This window comes from Elephantulus edwardii, unplaced genomic scaffold, assembly GCF_000299155.1.
Source record: "Elephantulus edwardii isolate Elephantulus edwardi_28Jun2011 unplaced genomic scaffold, EleEdw1.0 scaffold00177, whole genome shotgun sequence".
Lineage (NCBI taxonomy): Eukaryota > Metazoa > Chordata > Mammalia > Macroscelidea > Macroscelididae > Elephantulus > Elephantulus edwardii.
Window position 1 is genome coordinate 5,747,153 of NW_006399927.1, and position 21,941 is coordinate 5,769,093.

Here is a 21,941-nt window from a genome sequence, read left to right on the forward strand (position 1 = left end):
TAATTTTCTTGGAAAAGGTCCTTTGTACTTCTGGTTGAATTTATTCCCAAATATTATTACCAGAAAGAATGTATTGAGTCTTTCTAAGTGATGAACACTAATACATGGTTCTATAGTCTGAAAAAAATATCAAATTTTTTGAAACTATCAATTGCATAGTGATCAAGGTAAGAGGAAGATATTCCCCAAGCCCAATGATGTATTTTGTAAGTAATATCTAGATTAAGAATCTCTTGTCCAAATGGAACAGGGAAACATTACGTGGTTTAAAATCAGGAAGGATGTGTGTCAGGTTTGTATCCTTTTTTCACACCTATTTAATCTGTATGCTGAGCACATAATTTACAAAACTGGACTCTGAGTAGGATTTTGGCATCAGGATAGGAGGAGAGTCATCAGCAACATGTGTTATGCCGATGACATAACTTTGCTTACTTAAAGTGAGGAGGATGTAAAACACTTGATGCAGAAAATAAAAGACTACAGCCGTCATGATGGATTGCATCTCAACATCAAGAAAACATAAGTCCTCACCACAAGACCAACAGTCAACATTATGATAGATGTAGAAAGGATGTCAGCTGTCAATAGTTTCACCTTGCTTGAATCAACAATCAACACCCTTGATACCAGCAGGTGGGAAATCAGGAGATGTATTGCATTGGGTAAGTCCATTGTCAGGAACCTCTCCAGAATGCTGAAGAGCAGTGATGTCAGTTTGAAGACTAAGGTGTGCCTGATTCAGACTATGGTCTTCTCAATCATCTGCTATAGAAAAGAGGGCTGGACAGTGAATTAAAAAGGTGGAAGAATTGATGCCTTTGCCTTGTGATGCTGGAGAAGAGTGCTGAATATCCCACTAACTGCCAAAAGACCAAACAAATATGTCTAGGACAAAGTGCAGCCAGAGTGCTTCTTGGAGACAAAGATGTCAAGGCTTCATCTTTTATACATTGGACATGTGGCTAGATGAGGCTATTCCTTGGGAAAAGACATTATGCTTGGAAAGATAGAGGGTCAGTGAATGACAGAAAGACATCCAATGAGATGCATTGACACGGTGACTTCAGCAGTGGTCTCATTTGTGTCAGATGGTGAGGGTGGTTCAGGATAGGACAGGATAGGACATCCTCAAATCAATACCTAACAACGTCTGTCATTTGCTCACTGCCAGTGAGCAATTCTTATTCAGTTGGCCCTCCATCAGGTTTCCAAGGCTGTAAATCGCAGCCTGGGCTGATACTTTCTCCCTTGAGGCACTGGAGATGTGCAGCCTTTGGGTTAGCTGCCCCTCTGGCTGTGACACTCTGCCACCAATAGAAAAAGTGTCTACAGAATGCAGGAAGCAAGATGACCCCTCTTGGTTATTCTACTAACCCTTCTGAAGAACGGAGTTCCTGGCCATAAGTTTTAAAGACTTCGTTGCCCACCCACAATGCATTAGAAATGACCAGATGAGAAAAGTGTTAATCAAACCAGGCTCGATTTAGTGGGATTTTGTGGACAAATCTTTGTTCTCAGCTGTATAATAATTACAAGCTGTTTTACCAGTGGATAAAGAGAGGATTACTCTCCTCTTTGAAAATGGTAACTTTATAATTACATGTATTTACTCCCCTTATCAGAATAGAACTCACCAGCTGAGACATGGGATTATTTTTTATTGAGAAGACTCTTGGGTGAATTAACAGCCACACATATTGAGGAAATTTAGCTTTTATAGACTCTTGTCTTGGGCAAGAACAAAGAACAAATTATCTGAAAAGAGCTTTGTTTTTTCCCTTTTGAAATGTATCCAAAAACCTCTCATGAAAGTTACCCATATAACCCATTCAGCCAACTTCATGATAGTAGATAGTATAGACACCTCTCAATGACCTTGTGCATTTCATGGTGTAGCATTTCATACAATGTTTTTGTAGTCTGAGTCAGAATCTGCCACAATCATTAGAGAACTTAAAAATGGACTGTATCAACAAGATGTAAGATATCTCTTGTTTTGTTTTGTGGATGGTTTTGTTTTCACTATTTAAATCTTCAGCTTTTCCCATTCAAGAACTAACCCTGCTTAGCTCACCTGATCTCACAGTAATGTTGCCATGTTGTTGCATATTCTCAAGTCAGAACTGCTCCATAACTGACCCTCCAGAGAGTTTTCACAGGCATTTTAATCACACAAGAGGAACTTGCCCATCTTTCTCCTGTGGAACAGCTAGTGGATTTGAACTGCATGCCTTTAGGATTGCAGCATAGCTTCTTAACCACTAGACCACCAGAGCTCCCAGTGATAGAGAGTTATTAACATAGACTGCAGGAAATTTCAGAATCAAATATATCTGAACAGAATTTTGTTTTTCTCTCATGGACTCATAAAAAACTCATAGGAAAAATAATAAGCCTGGATAATTTATAGATTGGCTCCTATTTCTGTTAGCCAACTCATCCCAACTTGATATATCCATCTACTACTGGAAAATTTGTTTTAACAATATAAACACTGTTTCTCTTTTACCAAATCTATAGAGAAAGAACATACTTCTGGTCCCATCTTTTTTACCAGTTTCCCAGTGTTAAGTGGAACAGTCTCTACATCAGAAACCATCATTAGTGTCTTTTACTTGTCACTGCAGGCACCAGTACCTCCTCCTGGTAGGACTTCCCTGAGCCTTGCTTTCTGAAGTACTGCAAATTGGAACAGTAACTGTTGTTATTGTGTATCATGCAGTCTGAAGCAATAGCTGACCTTTCAGTGAGTTTTAAGAGGCTTTAAAGGACATGAGAAGAGATTGCCTATCTTTCTCCCACAAAGCTACTGGTGGATTTGAACCAGTACAACTCTGTCCACTAGTCTACGAGAAATCTCTTCTATTCAACAAGGCTTCATTTATTCTGGGTGTAAGAGTAAGTAAGGGAAGAGATCAGTAACTATTCCTTTATCTCCCCTAAAAAGATAGATAGCTTAGTAGATTATCTCTAGTCAACTGAAATGCAGAAGTTTTCATTCCAAGTGTTTGAGCCCTAGGGTGCTGCTGAGCCCCAGACCCCAGTGAGTGGTGTAATGACCACTCACAGAAACAGAATGAAGCCACAAGTAGGAGGAGAGATGCATGCAGACAAGCTGGGATGGGAGAGGAAAAGGACGACTCTAACCTTGTGAGGGACCAGCATTGAGAAAGAAAGAGAAGATGATCGCCAGGTATGAGCATAAACTGGAAAGAAGCCCTCCAGAGAGCACGTGCACGTGGACATGTGCAAAAGCCCTGACATCAGACACAGCATAGTGCCAGCTCATCAGCTGATTGTCTAAACTGAGGTTCACTTCTTAATGTCAGACATGTACCACACTTAGGCATTAACCTAATCTCACAGAACCCTGCCTAAAGTATTCTTTGGGTTACTGTCCCTTATTTAGATCTTAGTTTAACTTTTCAGGCAAATCATTTAGTATCTCTGGTACATTTGAGTTTTCATTTCACTTCTAGATAGAGTTTTCATTTAACTTCTAGATAGACTGTGAAAATACTTGGTGTTTATACTATATTATGCAGTGTTAACTATCTTAGGCAGGAAAAAGCTTCCAAGGCTCATTAGGAAAGTAGCCCTTGTGATTCTAGGGCTGAGATGGCTCCTTAAGGAACATGGCCTCTCCTTTTTGTTGGTTGATTGGCTTATTTGTTTTCCTCAGATGTAATGAACTGAGACCACAGGTCACTCTAATGCAAAGGAGGTGTCTTACAAGGCTTTCATGTTCTTAGACCTGGAAAAGCTCCTGGCTCTCCTGCAAGGTCTTCCTCGCAGTCCTGTTGGACCCTCACTGTGTCTCCTTTCTCCTTTCCCTTGTGCCCCTTGGCCTCTCATTGCTGGCCAGCCTGAGCCCTTTGTGTTCCAAACAGCCCAGACTCCCCAGGTTGCCAGTATGTGGATTTAGCTAATCACGGTGACTGCTGAACCATGGCATTGGGGTCTCTGCAGGGCCTAAACAGATTGTTCCCCATCAGAGTGTTGATCCAGATCACCTTGATAATACTGGTTTTTATGTGCAAACGAGTCAAAACTGACTTATAGCTGATCCTCCAACAGGTTTTCAGAGACTATAAGTTGCTAAGTTGCTTGGGAGGAACTTGCCTATCTGTGTTCTGTAGAACAGCAGGTAGATTCGAACCCTGTGCCATTAGGACTAGCCTCTCACCTTTAATACTGATCAAAAATAAAAAGAAGTGTGTATTTTCTTGTGCAACAATGAAATCCCAGAAATAGACAGCTTTCTAAACCCTGCCACAATCCCTGTTCGGTCAGGACAGAGCTTTGAAGGCTCATTCTGGGCACCATACCGCTAACAGAAGGGGAACCTAAAACACGAAGGATTGTGGTGTATTCAGCAACCACCTTTGTCAAGCACTACATTCAGATAAGTCTCCTCATCACCCCAGCAAAGTCAGTGATGGCGAGGAAGAGGTCAGGAGTCACTAGTTAAGCTAGTGACTGCCCCTCTATGTGGAAGGAAGTATCCCTCCGAAGATATCATAGATCCTCAGCCTTTCCTAGGAGTGAGCGGCCATTTCGCCAGCCTAGGGTGGTGGTCATCATTCACAAATGCAAGCCTGAATGTGTTGACCTCAGTGCAAGCTGTGCAGTTGTTCTGAGCCCTGCCTTATAGCATCAGCGCACCACTGTCTGCTCTCTGCATGTTTGTGGAGTTCACTCTGTCCTCCTGCCTCACTTTTCCGTATGTAAAATTTGATGGTCATATTTGATGAGCCTTCAAAGAAGGAGAGAGAACTCTCTTTGCTGTTGGGGAAGAGACTAGCTGTGTACACACATTCTGCCATTTTACCAGTGATCTGTGTGTAGTTTACGGCTCTCCAGAAAACACCACATTGAGGCTTGTGGAAGCACAGGCAGAGTAATCTTCTCAGAAGAACCTTTATGAGAATGTTTTCAAGAGGATAACCAGCTTTCATCTCAGGCCACCATCTGTCGGCTACCTATAGTTCTGTGATAAGAAGGATTCTGAGGCTATATCCAACCACACATGGTTCTATGAAAAATAGTGTTTACTATCACAGTTAGAGAGCTCTGGTGGCCTAGTGGCAAGAACTTGGACTGCAATCCCAAAGACATGAGGAAAAGCATAGTTGTGCTCCAATAAATACTGTAAACAGGCAGTGAGAGAGATTTGGCCCAGAGCCGTGATTATACCATCCTCTAGTACACAGAGGCAAGGCCTAAAATCTAGTAAACTGGCCACTGTAACTGTTCCTAAATCTTCCTATTTCTAACTCTGAAAAGTTTCATAAGAGTCAAGTAAGGATTTGATAGATGGTATTAAGTTCTCAGAATCTAACTTTTTCACAAAGAGAATGAATATTAGTAAGGGAGTACACTTACTCACGTCATCTGCATTTAGACAGAATCATACACAGTAATGTCACGTCTTAGGCAGGAATAGAGTTTCACCATTAAATTTTCAGACAAGAGTAGTACACTGTCAGAAGTACCTTTGGAAAGTCTCTAGATTGCCCATGAACTGCAGCATACTTGGATGGAAAGCCCTAAGGTGGACTCCAGGAAGGAATGAATTCCAAGTCCACATGCAGATGTTTTGTTGTGTGCCATTGAGTTGATATTGACCCCACTGGCCAAGGGTAGGAGTGTGACATGAGTTTCCTAAGCCATCATTTTACCGGCGGCATCACTGGTCCTTGCTCCTGTGGATTGGCAGCAGGAGCTCAACCACTGCACTACCAGTGCCTCTTTACAGGTGGTTGGTACTGGTGCCGTAGCCCATCTAGTCGATACCAGGCTGTTTATGCACAGGAAAGGCCCCTTCTTTTCAAGAACTCTTCGATTCCAAGCAGATCACAGGAGAACAGATCAGAACTGAAAGAGTGCATTCCATTCTAGTTTAATTAATATTAAGCCTCTCTAACCTTTGGTTTACATTAATATACTTGCTGCTGCTTGTGAGGATTAATATAGTTGAAAGCATAAGCCTAAGCACCTAGAATAAGCCCTTAATGAATATTCATTAGGCGCGACTCTGAACCTTGCTTGATTATAAGCACACAGACAGCGTTCTTTGAAACCTTGTAGAGAAGAGCTGGCCATCAGCTTCCTAAAGTTCATGAATTAGGCTGTGATCCTAAAAATCACACTGTCACACTCACATGCTAGGCACTGATTTTTTTTCTTCCCAAGGGAAGAATATCATTGAGGGACATAGCTGTGCATAAGCTACAGCCCCACTGGATGCTTCCTGTTTATGGTTTTATCTGATGAGAAGGATGCAGAGCACTCCAGGGGGAGCCGGAAGACCTAAGACTGCACTCATTTTCCCTCAAGTCCCTGGGCTACTTGGTTAACAGACAAGTTTTAAGCCTCTGTGTCCTCATCTGTGAAACAGGAATAAAATGTGTAATCTCACAGGGTTGTAAGAAACAGACAAATTGGGATTTGTTTGTCTGAAAGTATAATTCTCACACATATAGCTTTATTGCTTAAAAAATATTGTATTTGTATTTTAAAATTCAACTCTGACATAATTTTTACTTATTTATGGAAATATGTATTCATTAACACAGTTAACACCCTTGGTACTAGCAGTCAGGAAATAGAGACACATTGCACTGGGAAAATCTGCAGTTAGTGACCTTTCCAAATTATTAGGAGTCGGTGATGTCACTTTTAGGTCTAAGGTGCGTCTGATTCAGGCCATAGTCATTCCAGTTACTAACTATGCATCCAAGACCTAGATAATGAATAGGGATGACAGAAAAAGAATTGACATCTTTGACTTGTCATGTTGGAAAAGAGCACTGAACATCCCGTGAACGGCCAAGAGAATGAACAGATATGTCTTGGAGTGGGTGCTCTTTGAAGGAGTGCTTTTTGAAGGCAAGAGTGATGAGGCTTCACCTCATATTGCAGGCGGTACTATTCATTGGAGAAGGACATGATGTTGCGAATGGTGGAGGGTCAGTGAAGGAGAGGAAGACTCTCAGCCAGGTTGATTGGGTTGATTGATAGTGACTGCTGCAGTGAGCTCCTGTGTGTCAGGAAGTAGGAGGATGGCACAGGACAGGACTGAGTTCAGATCTTTTGTTCATATGGACACTGTGAGTCATACTTGACTTGACAACACCTAACCAACTTCAATCTTTTCTCCATACATTTAATTAAATACTCCAGCATATATACACACACATGCCTGCTTTTGTTTGGAAAGAAATAAATATGGCGTTTTTTTCTTTTATCCATCTGTAAGCCTCGTGGTGAGAATCTGTGCTGCAATGCTTCAGTGCAATTACTGTCTCTGAAAACCCTCTGAAGGGTCAACCATGGGTCGGTTCCAATTCAATGGCACACAAAAACAACATACATATATTACACTAAAAATGAGTTCATTTTGATATCTCTAACCCTGTTCCATCCATTGCCCCCAGGATTTGTTCTTACCTTCTCTTTTTGTCTATCTTCTGACAATTAAAAAAGAACCAAAACTCAATGCTCCCCATTGACCACCCATTTACTCACATATTTGACCCTAGTATTCATGTAAGTTTCAGTCTTGCTAACCCATGCAGATGAACTTTTAAATAATGTAGAAGAGTCCCTGGCTCAGTAAGAACTGGTTATGATTATCTGAGCTCTTGTCAGTAGCTTTAGTTCTACGGCCATGTAGTTGGACTCTGTTGGCTGAAGAAGAGGGTCATGCATGGTGCCTGATACTTCATATTCATCAGTTGAAACAAACCCACAGGAGGAGTTCACCTGTGATTCTGAAAGTGGTTTTCCATTCCCGTAGGTAGTACAGTCTGCAGACAAAAGTGTGTGATACGTTATCTAAATTTACATGTCCCAAGAAAATGTGCTCCTCTATCTGATTATCATTCAAAAAGAGGAGAAGGACAGACAAGGGCGGGCATGAGCACAGTGCGCATTTCAGGAGGAACCTTCTGCTCTATGGAATTTAACTTGTTCTTTTGAATTTACTCCCCTTGAAGAAAACAAATTCTTTACCGCACGTGCAAGCCAGACTGTGACAGTGGCTCATTGCTGCCACTCAAACCTCAAAGCAGACATAGATGATGTGTGTCAAATGAATGTGTCCCAGAAAAACTTTCTTTGCAGAGGAAAAGATTTGATTTAATTAAACTTTTATGTGTTGTTGTTGTTGTCAATGTGCCATTGGGTCAGCTACAACTCATTGCAACCCTATGAACAATAACTCTGAACCTTGACCTATGAGCCAAGAATCCCTGATACATCTGACTCCATTACCACAGTCACTATGTCAATCTATTTCATTCAACGTTTTCATCTCCTTCACTGACTGTCTACACTTAACAAGCATGATGTCTCTTTCTAAGGACTGGCCTCTCCTGGAAACATGCCCAAAGTATGTGAGACAGAGCTTCAAAATCCTTACCTCTAAGGAGCAGCCTGATTTCAGCCTCTCTAGGACAGACCTGTTTGTTCTCTTGGCAGTTCATGATATATTCAATATTCTTCTCTAGCACCACAACTCAAGGCATTGATTCTTCTGTCATCCTTAATTACTACCCAGCTCTCAGATGTACAGCAAACATTTGAGAAGACCTTGGCCTGGGTCAGGCACATCTTAGTCTCTAGGCTAACATTGCTCTTTAGCATCTGGAGAGGTCTTTGGCAGCAGATTTTTCCCAAAGCAACTTGTCTTTGATTTCCTGACTGCTGTTGCCAAGGGTGTTGATTGTGGATGCAAGCAAGATGAAATTGTTAACAACTTCAATCTTTTCTCTATCATGATGCTGCCTGATGTCCCAGTGGTGAGAATCTTTGTTTTCTTGAGGTTAAGATGTAATCCATATTGAAGGCTGCAGTCCTTGAAACTCTGCAGAAAACACTTTTAAGTTTTCCTCAGTTTGAGGTCGTGTCAATTGCATAATACAGGTTCTTGATGGATCTTCCTCCAATCCTGATGCCATATTCTTTTCCAAAGCATTAGTCTTCTGATTTCCCCTCCCCCCCAGTCAGCTGAAAGTGATAAAAACCATCATTAATTGTAAGTAGTACAAAAACAGCTAGCTGTAATATACCAGCTTTAACTTTAGACTGGACTAAACTTCAGGTAAGTCATAATTAAGTATCTGCCACCTAGTAGTTGTTTGAGCTGAACAATTTATTTAACACTTCTGGGCCTCGCTTTCCTCAAGTAAAAGCGAGAGTCTTACACTAAAGGATTTCTTTGGCACTAAGAGGCAGATTGCCTGGTTAAGTTACCTTCCATGTGGGGAAACCTGGGTTCAAGTTCTAGCCTGAACTCTTTCTTTTCTGAGAGACTTTTGGCAAGTTACTAAATCTTCCACTGCTTCCATTTCCTTACCTTTAAAATGGGGATAAAATGAGGACAGATTTAGGGTTGCTGTGAGGATGAAGTGATACACTATGAAACCAATAACACAAACATTCATTGTACGCAGTTTTCACCCAGTAAGTGTTCTATATTGGGAAAATCTGCTCTCAGGGACCTCTCTGAAGGGCTAAAGAGCAGCAGTACAATTCTAAAGACTAAGAAATCCTTGAGTCAAACCATGGTCTTCTCAGTTATTTGCTGTACATCTGAAAACTAGACAATGACAAAATAAGAATCAATGCCATTGAAATGTGTTGGAGAAGAGTACTGAATTCCCATGGCCTGCCAAAAGAACAGACAGCTCTGTCCTGGAGAGGGTGAACCAGGTGGCTCATTGGAGGCAAAGATTTTTAAACTTTGTCTTACACACTTTGGGCATGTTGTTAAGATGAGCCAATCCTTGGAGAACAGCATTCATCCTTGGAAAGATTCGCCTAAGAGAGGAAAACCATTCACAAGGATCAGATTGACACAGTGTCTGTAGCAGTGAGGTCAGGTGTGTCAGAGGTGCTGAGGTTGGCTCAGGAGAGGGCCAAGTCCAGAGCTGTTGTTCATAGGGTCACAGTCTACTTGACAACACATAATACAACCACCAACATTGTATTCTTTAAGAATAAAAAAGGAAATTATTTACATTCCTACAAAAATAATATTTAAAAAGTTCCACTTCTGCAGATTTCCAGATTAAATCTAATCCCAAAGTCACTGTGACTTGTTTCTACCTCACAGCAGCTGTCCATCAGGTTTCAAAGGAGACTGCCTACCTTTAGCCTGTGGAGTGGCTGGGGTTTCGAACTGCTGACCTTTTCATTTAGCAGCCCAGCATGTAGACTTGGGATTGGAGGAAAGGGACTGCATCTTTGGAACAAAACCTTTTCATTTGTGTTCCTCTGTATTTTCTTCACTTGCATACATTGAAAGAAAGGGGGAGTGGGGACAAAAACCCAACCCAAACCCACTTTGATCAATGTACCTTGCATCTCTGTTTACAACTCTCTCTCTCCACCCAGTGGCAGAAAGTGAGTGGTAAAAAAAAATGCAGAAGGGAGCGTATATTTCTAAGATCTCAAGAATAAATACTGCTTTTTATAGTATTGGCTAGCATATTAAATACTCTTTTCGTAGTATCATCTAGCATTATATAATTTTTTAACTATTGTTGATTGCCATTAAGTCGAGCACAACTCATAGCAACCCTATGATCAAAAGGCAGGCCTTCTGTAACTATTGTCATTTATCAAAGTCCATAGAGTTTCCAGAGGCAGGTTGTTTAGGAAGTGGATACCAGTCCTGCTTCCAAACCTGTCTTAAGCTGGGAGCTCCAGCAAACATTGTCCACCAGTCACTAATTTTGACTAATCGCTTCTAATTCTCTCTACATTACCATTTTCAAGGCAAGCGACAGGTAAGTAACCCTTTCATAGAACTGAGCTGCTTTCAACAAACAGATATTTGGAAGTGCCTGCCATTCCACCAGCTTGAGTTGCTCCATACAGGTGGTTATTAAAGGTGTCGTCCTGCAGCCTCATTAAAAAACAATGCCGCGTTCCATAAATATTACAGCATGTCAACAGCACCATTTAAATGTGGAAAACAGATCAAGTTCCTTTGTAATTGGCTAGAGGGACACAGACACACTCATTGGAGCGCTGGATTCTGCATCATTTAAATCAACTCTAGAAGCTTCTATTTTGAAATAAAGGAGATAGGGACTAGATCTCAGCCCCTTGCTGAATCATGAACAGACTAACTTCATATATTCAGAGACCTCTGGGTAAGAAAATGCACAAGCTAGTATTTGTCCAGGCTTCCTCTGTTCTCCTTACTCTCTCCAGCTGCTGATTGGCCTTTGAATCCCTCTTCTCTGTGCCCTGCTTCCCCTTCCAGCTGCTCCCCAGCAGAAGGAAGGATGCAGGTTCTGGTTTCTGGCCATCATATCACAGGGGGTGTGGCAGCAAAACTGACCCTGGTGTCACCTGTATTCAAAGAGGGATGAGGCCCCTGTTTGGACTTCAGAGGGTGCGGTCAGCGTAGGGGCTGGCCTGCACACTCAGTTTTCCCCTTCCATTGATCCTTTTGATTCTTTGTCCTCTCTTCTCATGTATCTGCCTCTCTAGAACATTCCTTTAGACTGTGTTTATGTGTCTATGGTCTGTCTGCCTGTTTTTCTCTTGCTGTCACGTTCTTTCTCATACACACTTTGTCTTTGCGGGGCTCTGGAGGCTCACTGACTAGGAGTCACAGTGAGAGCCCAAAGGCAGTGCCTCTCTGGCAGTTCAAATCCACCTGCAGTTCCACGGGAGAAATACAGACCGGCTTCGCCCACATGGTTTACAGCCTCTGAATAAGTACCCGCCCGCCAGGAGGTCAGCTGGGAGTCAGTTCTTACTTGATGGTGATGAGGAAGTGGACGCCTCCACTCACATTCTCCATTTCCTTCTCTTTTTTGTGCCTTGCAGGTTTTTCCATCTTATCCCATAGTGGTAACATACGTGACCCGTCATTCACTTTACTGCTCTTCCTGAGCTTTCTGTGTGAGTGTAAAAATCCTTCAAGAACTGCTTGGTTCTGAGCATGCCCAATGTATGCTTAATAATTAAGGGTGTAATTAACATATAAATGCAAATATAGTTAAAGCTCACATTAATGAGTTCTGGAATTGAGAAACGATTAGACATTTTGATATGGCACTGAGAGAGCAACTGGGAGGAGTGGAAGGCAATGTTCTCCTCACTTTTATGACCTGACCCAGCCACTGGTCGTTAACCCATGAATAGGCCCTGCTTTCTAGAGCTGCTGAAGCTGATGTACTAAACAGACAGAGCTGGGGAGCTCAGGGCAGAGAGCAACAGCAGCTACTCCATGGCCTTTCTTAGAGAAAGAGGCCAGTGCAAAATCTGGGGAATGCTGACATCTCACAACTAGCCACTCCCTTGTTCCTCCCTGTCAAAACTGTGTCATTTATTATCAAGGGGGTTTCCACCTACGTCTTCCTCCTCGCGTGTACTTTATATAGGCATGTCCACCATCAGCAAGTACATCCAGGTTATGGTGTTTGTTCTCAGCCTGAGAACTATCACGAAGGTGTCTGACAAAAATAGGCTTCCTTGTTGAAACTTCTTAGTGGGGACAAGAAAAACTTCTGAAGCAACTCCCATGATGTGTAATCTGTATTGTGATTTGGGAAGTGCAGGGGATTCTGAAACCTTCTTATCGAGTCCCCTGTTCTCGTTGAGGGTGGAGGACTGGTTATATCTGCAGGATGGCATCTACAGGAAATACTATTTAAGCAGATATTTTATTAATGCAGTTGTTCACCAAGTAGAGAGCAACCAAGTTTAGGGGAAAGGCACATGGGAGGGCAAAGAACTTGGAAATGAGTGTGTCCCCATTTAGGAATGTTGTTGAGCACCATGGAGTCCACCACGACTCATTGCGATCTTATGAACAACAGAGCTGTCCCCTTGCCTGGCCTTTGCTACTCTCCTCTTTCCTTGTCTGAAATCGTCAAGCGCATTGATAGACTCCCTGTGTCAGTCCATCTTGTTGAGGGTCTTCCTCTCTTTCACTGACCCTCCACCTTTCCCAGCGTGATGTCTTTGTCTAGGACAGGCCCTTCCTAACAACATGTCCAAAGTATGTGAGGTGAAGTTGCACTAACCTTGCTTCAGAAGAGTGCCCAAGTTGCACCTTGGAGGCATTAATTTTTCTTCTGTTATTCTTAGTCAGGGCCCTTTCAGATGCAGTAACTGAAAAGACCATGGATTGGATCAAGCACACGTTATTCTTAAACTGACATTATTGCTCCTGAGAACTTTGGAGAAGTTCTTGATAGCATATATTCCCAATGGGATAGTTCTTTTGATTTCTTTGCTGCTGGTACCAAGGGTGTTGATTGTGGATCCAGTAAGATGAGATTGTTGACAATTGAAATCCTTTCTCCTTTTGATATGTTATTGTTGTTATGTACCATCAAGTCACTTGCGACTCATAGCGACCCTATGTACAACAGCCCAATTCTGTTCTGTCCTGTGCCAATCTCACTGTCTCCGATATACCCATCCCGATTACCCCAGTCACTGAATCAGTCCATCTCCTAGAGGGCCTTCCCCTCCTACGCCGTCCCTCCACTCTCCCAAGCATGATGTCCCTCTCCAAGGACCGGTCTCTCCTTACATCATGACCAAAGTATGTCAGACAAAGCCTCAAAATTCTTGCCTTCAAGGAGCATCCCGGTTTAACCCTCTCCAATATGAATCTGTTTGTTTTCCTAGCAGTCCATGGTACCCTCAATACTCTTATCCAACACCAAACTCAAAGGCATCAATTCTCCTTCTATCCTCCCTAGTCATTGTCCAATTCTCTGACACATAAGTGATTGCAAAAACCATGGCCTGTATCAGACACACCTTAGTCTCCAGAAAGACACTGTTGCTCTTCAGTACTTTAGAGTGGTCCCTAACAGCAGACTTTCCCATCGCAATACGTCTTTTAATTTCCTGGCTGCTAGTGCCAAGAGTGTTGATTGTGGAGCCAAGCAGGCTAAAGCTGTGAACAATCTCAATCTCTTCACCATCCATCCTGATGCTGCCAATTGGCCCAGTGGTGAGAATCTTTGTCTTCTTGACATTGAGCCTCAATCCATATTGAAGGCTGCAGTCCTTGACCCTCAGCAGCAAGTGCTTCAGGTCCTCCTCAGTTTCAGCAAGCAGAGTTGTGTCATCTGCATAAGGCAGATTGTTGATAGATCTTCCACCAATCCTGATGCTGGACTGAGTGCTAATTTGGTTTTTGGAGAGAACATGAATTAAGCAGCTTGGTTATAGGAGAACAACAGGTTACTGGGAGATTTCTGGGGATACTTGCAGGGGTGGAGATGTGGAAGCGAGGTTGGAAGGAGAGCTGGTGCCCTGTCCACTAGCAGACAAGGATACTGAGAGAAGCGGAAGGTCAGAGAAGAAAAGAAGGTCCTCAACACAATGAATTGGTACAGTGACTGTAGTAATGGGTTTGCTCATGTCTTGGATTGTGGGGATAGCATAGGAATCTGTTATTCATAGAATTGCTGTGAGTCATAAAGAAAGTTCTGCTGGCCTAGTGGATAGAAAGTTAAGCTACCGAGCCAAAGGTGGGTGATCCTAATCTACGGCCCTCAGGCCTGTTTTAATTGTTTTTTGGTCAAACATTCTTCTAAGTGGTATAGCACTGTCCATTTGCTATACAGAGGTAACTCATGGTTGCTGGGATGCTAAATACTGTGACACTAATGTGTCAAATGCAATAATGGTTACCCATGGTGGACAGGGTTTGGTGGAGCTCTCTATTAAACCAAGCTTGGAAGCAGGAGAGGCATCCACTTCCGAAATAGCTTGCCTCCAGAAACTCTATGAACTTGGAGAAACAATGAAAGTTATACAAGTGTTCAGGTCTTTTGTTCATAGGGTCGCTATGAGTCATCTATGACTCGATGGCACTTAACAACAACATTATGATGTAACAAATTGTCCCTCCAAATTAATTGCATATCTCAAGGAATGTTTACAGTCCCACTCATTCTGTGGGTGAGGAATGTGGCTGGAGCCTAGCTAGACTCTGGCTCACAGTCAGACCTGATCACGGTCAAGGTCTTCCCAAGGCTTGACTTGGGAGGGTTTGGCCTCCAAGCATACTGACATGGCATTTGGTAAGCTAGAGTTCCTTAGGGTTTGTTGGACTGAGCACCTCAGTTCTCAGTAGCTGTGGGACAGGAACACCACTAATTCCTTGGAACACAAGCTTCTCTATAGGAAAGAATGGCACCTTGTTTTATCCCAATGAGCAAGACCTCCAGAGATAGTATCCGAAATGCAGATGTCTTCTGTGTTGTAACCTACCTTCAGAAGTGATACTCCGTAGCTCTTGCCCTCTTCTATTCATTAGAAGCAAGATACTGCACCCAGCCTGCCCTGCAGGGAAATGGATCCTACAAAGGCATGAAGATAGGCGTGGGGATCATTTGGGACCCATTTTGTAGAAGCTGCCTGATGTCTGCAATGTAATGTTGTAGTTGGAGTACTGATGTTATGTGTCATTGAGACAAAACCAACTCATAGTTGACTTTCAATTGGATTTACAGATGCGGTAAATCTCATGAGAGGAGAATACCCATCTTTATCCTGTGGATCAGTTGGTGAATTCTAACCACCTACCTTTGGATTGACAGCACAACTCCTAATCCACTTGACCACCAGAACCCTTAATGTATAACTGTTGTTACTGTTGTGTACAGAAATGACCCATAACTTACCCTCTAGCAGATTTTCTGGGGTAGTAATCACATAGGAGGAGATTGCCCATCCTTCTCCTGCAGAACAGCTGGTCGATCTGAACCACATGCCTTCAGGATTGCAGCACAGATTCTTACCACTAGGCCACCAGAGCTCCCTAAATAACTGTTGGTTCCTTTCATAGATAAATACGGAAACATCAGAAGGTTTACATATTGAAGGTTCTTTTTCCTTCATATCATTCATGTGTGATAGGATGAATGCACAGGGATGTCTGCTATTCAGTATTCAAAATATCCTAACAAAAGGAGATGTTGTCAGCTTCCAAAAGATGTCGTCCAGAGTCACACTGGCATGAAACATCAAGAATGTTGAATGGGAAACAGAAGTGGAAATCCATATTGAGTGTATTAATGATTAGCATATTCATTAACATTTCATTGGCCATAACTCAGTCACATGGCCTCACCTAGATGCAAAGGAGCCTGGGAAACATAGGTCTGGCTAGGCAGCTATTCCCCAGCCATATCACTCCAGTAGAAGAAGAAGACATGATAGCATGATCCAAATCAGCCACAGATACGTTGCCATCTGTAAATGTTTTTCACATATATTATCTCACTTGCTTCCTAATACAGCTTAGGATATCTGAAGTATAATTATTTTACTCATAGAGAAGCATAGTACACATATATTCTGGTAAATTATGGTTACACAGTTAGAACATAGTTCATGTTCCAACTCAATGACTTTGAATCAGTGGAATAGTTACTTAAGCTCACTGTGCGTGCCTCAGTTGTCTCATTATAGGGTGTAGACAATAGAAATTACAGCTATTATAAAGAATCTGGTATCTGGTAATCTTAACTTTATACCAGGATATGTAAGTGCTTAATATGTATTGTTGTGTGCCATCAAGTCATAACCGACTCATAGCTGACCCTCCAGCAGGCTTTCAGAGGCAGTAAATCACGCAGGAGGAGATTGCCCATCCTTCTCCCACAGAGCACCACCTGGATTTGAACCATGTGCCTTTGGGATTGCAGCACAGTTTCTTACCATTAGACCACCAGAACTCCCCAACTTCTAGTTCCAAAGAAAAAGATTGTGATTAAAATGTTATATTTGGAGGTAAAGAAATTGACATTTAAAGGAACTCAATCATTTACTCAAAACTATAGAACTAAGATACTGCAAAGTCAAGATCAGTTTAATATAAAGTAAAAACTTCTCTACAATTTGATGCATTCCAGAGAGACTGTTGGTTAGGCTCTTGTGGAAAGCAGGAGCAGGTAGCCTTCAGTGGAAGACATGGAGCCAAGAGGTCTCCGCCACTGTCTCTTCCAGAGTCTGTGAGAATCAGCACTGTGTCACCTTCTCAGTCCATCTGTTCCTGTTCAGCCCAGCCTGTGGTTCTTTCGGTGGAGCATGCTGACCTAGTGCCTCTTTTTATTTGCATTCTTTGTGGTAAAGCAGATTCCCCCCAAAGCCTGTTGTTCTCTTTGTGGTAAAGCAGATCCCCCAAGGCCTGTATTTCAAAGTGTTTGTTTATAAATAGACTCAGTCTCAACAATCAGATAAAAACCCAGGAAATGATGTAAGGTGAGGTATTTTGTTAGACTCCTAAATTCTGTCACATCTCTCTCAGATGGCTGTTCACTCTGAGAGAATAGGAAAGCAACTGAACATTAAGCTTTTGATGAGGTAGCTCAGATATTAAATGCTGCAGATCCACCAGGAACAACCAGGGGCATTTCAGGGCCTCTGCCCCTTTCCTTAAGGAACCTTGGTGATGCACAGTGTCAGGCTACTAACCAAAAAGTTGGAAGTTCAAATCCAACAAATGCTCTGCAAGAGGAAGATGGAAAGTCTCTTCCCATTAAGGTTGTTAATTTTTTTTCACGGTTGAACGTTTTCTTCCCCAATTCCTCACCCTTCCTCCAGCCCACCCTACAATGCTCCCCTTCCTCCAGAGAGTTGTCATACATATAATACCTAATCATATATATATTCCTTTCAGACTGTTCTTCTCTCATCTGTTCTAGTGCACTGTTCATTACCTCTCCTCTTTTCCATTCCCTCCCCAACACCCTCCTGTCTATCTTATTTTATAATAGCAGTGTTACGCAGTATTATTTATCCTGTTCTGCCTGAGCTACTCTGCTCAGCATCATGTCCTCCAGGCTCACCCATGTGGTGTAATGTTTTACGAGGTCATTATTTTTTCAGGGCTATGTAATATTCCATTGTGTGAAAGTACTATAGTTTTTCTATCCATTCATTTGTTGATAGGTACTTGGGTTGCTTCCATCTCTTTGCTATTGTGAATGATTACGCAGCAATAAATATGAATATACCAGTTGACATATTTCAGCTAACAGATGCTGCCCTGGCCATGCTCACTAAGTTGTGTCAAGAAGTCTGGAGAACAACCACTTGGCCAACTTATTGGAAGAGATCTGTATTTGTTCCCATTCCAAAGAAAGGTGATCCAACAGTGTGAAAACTATAGAACAGTATCGTTGATTTCGCATGCAAGCAAGATTCTGCTGAAGATTATCCAGAAACGACTAGAACACCACATCAGCAGAGAACTGCTAGAAGTCCAGGCTGGGTTTAGAAGGGGTCGTGGTACTAGCGATATTGTAGCTAATGTTAGATGGATCGTGACTGAAAGTCTGGAGTACCAGAAGAATGTCTGTCTGTGTTTCATTGACTACACAAAGGCGTTTGACTGTGTGGACCATAACAAACTATGGCTAACTCTGAGAAGAATGGGAATCCCAGAACACTTGATCGTGCTAATGCAAAACCTATACTTGAACCAGGCAGTCGTCAGAACAGAGCAAGGAAACACTGCATGGATGGTTCAAAATTGGGAAGGTCGTACACCAGGGATGTGTCCTGTCTCCATACCTTTTCAACCTGTATGCAGAACAGATTATCCGTGAGGCTGGGCTCTATGAGGAGAATTGTGACATCAGGATTGCCGGAAGATCTATCAACAATCTGCGTTATGCAGATGACACAACCCTGCTTGCTGAAACTGAGGAGGACCTCATGCACTTGCTGTGGAGGGTCAAGGACTGCAGCCTTCAATATGGATTGAGGCTCAATGTCAGGAAGACAAAGATTCTCACCACTGGACCAATTGGCAGCATCAGGATGGATGGTGAAGAGATTGAGATTGTTCACAGCTTTAGCCTGCTTGGCTCCACAATCAACACTCTTGGCACCAGCAGCCAGGGTATTAAAAGATGTATTGCGATGGGAAAGTCTGCTGTTAGGGACCTCTCTAAAGTACTGAAGAGCAACAATGTCTCTCTGGAGACTAAGGTGCATCTGATACAGGCCATGGTCTTTGCAATCACTTGTTATGCATCAGAGAGTTCGATAGTGACTAAGGAGGATAGAAGAATTGATGCCTTTGAGTTTGGTGTTGGATAAGAGTATTGAGGGTACCATGGACTGCCAAGAAAACAAACAGATTCATCTTGGAGAGGGTTAAACCGGGCTGCTCCTTGGAGGCAGGGATTCTGGGACTTCGTCTGACATACTTTGGTCATGTTGTAAGGAGGGACCGGTCCTTGGAGAGGGACATCATGCTTGGGAAGGCCCTCTAGGAGATGGATTGGTTCGGTGACTGGGGTAATCAGGATGAGTGTGTCAGAGACAATGAGATTGGCACAGGACAGAACAGAGTTTAGGGCTGTTGTACATAGGGTCACTATGAGTCGCAGGTGACTCAGCGGCATATAACAACAACAACAACGTGCATACATCTGTTTGAGTTGGGGCTCCAGTTTCTTTAGGGTATGTTCTTAGTAGCGGAATTGCTGGTTCAAATGATATTCCTGTTTTTAACTTTTTGAGAAAACATCAGCCTGCCTTCCATAGTGGCTATACCATTTGACATTCACACCCTCAGTGACTAAGAGTTCCACAATCTCTCCATAACCTCTCCAGCATTTGTTGTTTGCTCCTCACATTAAGATTTACAGCTTAGAAACACAATGTAGAGTTGCTGTGAGTTGGAACTGGCTCAATACAGTGAGTTTGAAATCAGGGGCCCCTATTTCTTATGTATGAGTCTGCAACTCGGTGGCACTTAACAACAACAACATAGAGTTCAGTTGTCCTAGTAGACAGAAAATGATGCTACCAAAACAAAGATGGGTGATTTTTAGTCTGCGGCCCTCAGGCCTGGTTTTAATTGTTTTTGGCCAAACATTCTTCTAAATGGCATAGCACTGGTCTGTCCATTTGCTGTACAGAGGTAACTCATGGTTGCTGTGGTTCTGAACACTGTGACTCTGATGTGTCAAATGCAATAATGGTTACCCATGGTGGACAGTGTTTGGTGGAGCTCCCTGATTAGAACAAGCTTGGAAGCAGGAGTTGTATTCACTTCCAAAATAGCTTTCCTCCAGAAACTCAGTGAACTTGGAGAAACAATGAAAGTTATACAAGTGTTCAGGCCTTTCATTCATAGGGTCACTATGAGTCATCTACAACTCAGTGGCACTTAACAACAATGACATTTCTTATTTAGAATGAGGAAGAAGAAGAAATGGCACACTGAATACCTCTGATGCCTCCAAAGCCATGGAATTTTGGGCAAGGGAGATTTCTCAAAAATTCATATGTACTGTCAAAGATCAGGGTACCACTTGCACACCCTCCTTCCAAGAAGATTTGAAATCAAGTGAGTACTGGTGTGGATCTAAACCACTTTAAAGCCCGTTTTCTGTGGATTTCATCAGAAATTCTAGGTTTCATTACTGAGGGGGGAAAAATAAAAGAAAAATAAAAGATTTCATATGTCTCTCACAAGTCCTTTCTTTCCTCTTCCCTTTCTGCATGGGCTTAGGGAGGGTTAGGGTTAGGTAAAGTTTGTGCTACAAACCCAAAGGCACACAGCTCGAATTCACCGGCTGCTTCTCAGGAGAAAGATGGGCATTCTCCTTCCGTGCAATTTACTGCCTTTGAAAATTCACTGCAAGAACAGCCCTGAGTTGGTTTTGACTTACCCGCGCATACAACTGCAACACTGCTTATGAGAGCTCTTGTCACATGGTCCTTCATGCCCACAAAATAGATCAGAATCTGTGTTTAATCCACTGTATTTAAATCTGTTGAAGAGCACGTACTCCCATGTTTCCTCTCAGTGTTTCTTAGCATCCCTGCACCCTGATGTGTCATTCTCATGCTCATTTTTGATACAAGGCTTTTTCTTTGGATTTCACGCTCAGACTATTCATTAATGGGACCAATCCATTCCAGAATCTTTACTTTCCTCAAACTAGTTGAAGAAGGGATCTCTACTGTTCATGCATGGTATTATAAGGAAACACATTGCACTGTTCCTTATTTTATTTTTAATTGTAAAAGAAAAATTCAGGCCATATCTTTTCAATGCCAGACATTGGAGGTATAAAGAAGAAAAGAATCAATTTGTGGTGAGCATATATTTAAGAGTCAGATGGCTGGGATCACATGGGCTGATTGTGTTAGTTGAGACCCAGCATGCTGTGGTTGGGCTTGTGCTAATCTTCAGTGATGGAGTTTATAAGGAGTTCCTCTGCCAGCTCAAAGACCACGTCTCACAAGGGGTTCAGATCCACCAGTGGCTCCTTAGACAAAAAAGGGGGCAGCCACCTCCCATGAAATTTAGAGCTGTGGAAACCCAATGGCGGGTTAGCTCTCAGTTAGTTCTAACTCAACAGCTATGAGTTTTGAGTTTGAAATTTCACAGAATGCCATTTCCAGTTTCTTCTCAGTAATTGTGATTTTTGTCTCCAGGAACCAATGTCCAGGAGGCCCAGACCTTACTCAACAACAGTGGACTCCCCATTACTTCAGCCAGTGACCTGGAGGATGCAGCCAAGAAGGCCGTGGCCAGTGTGGCAAAGAAGTGAGGCCTATGGGCAAGAAGTCCATTTTTCCCATACAAAGATAGTTCTGCCACCACTGTGAAGAAAACGGTTATTCCATTGGGGGAAGAAAGGGGCTGGGGAAAACAAGAATCAACTGTGTGAAAAATCTTTGAAGTGTCTTTTTTTTTTGCCTGTGCTATCTAGGCAGCCTGAATATGATTTCAATTGTAATCTCTATCACCACTATGTCCTGAATTCTCTGTCATAGGGAGCATGCCCAGTATACAGAGTTTTGCTGACTTTAGGGAGAAGTCTATATGGAAAAAAAAAAATATATATATGTCCTGAATTCTCTGTCATGGGGAGCCTGCCCAGTACACAGAGTTTTGCTGACATTAGGGAGAA

The 21,941-nt window shown here is 42.5% G+C and overlaps 1 protein-coding gene across 1 annotated transcript in view; it reads left to right on the plus strand.

Annotated features, from left to right (window-relative positions):
- The window catches only part of SUCLG2 (succinate-CoA ligase, GDP-forming, beta subunit), a 300,527-nt gene extending 278,949 nt beyond the window's left edge, over window positions 1-21,578 (plus strand). Inside the window, exon 10 of the mRNA XM_006895952.1 lies at window positions 21,463-21,578. Within this exon, the coding sequence (XP_006896014.1) occupies window positions 21,463-21,578 (116 nt within the window). The remainder of the gene's footprint in view (window positions 1-21,462) is intronic.
- The last annotated feature ends 363 nt before the right edge of the window (window positions 21,579-21,941 follow it).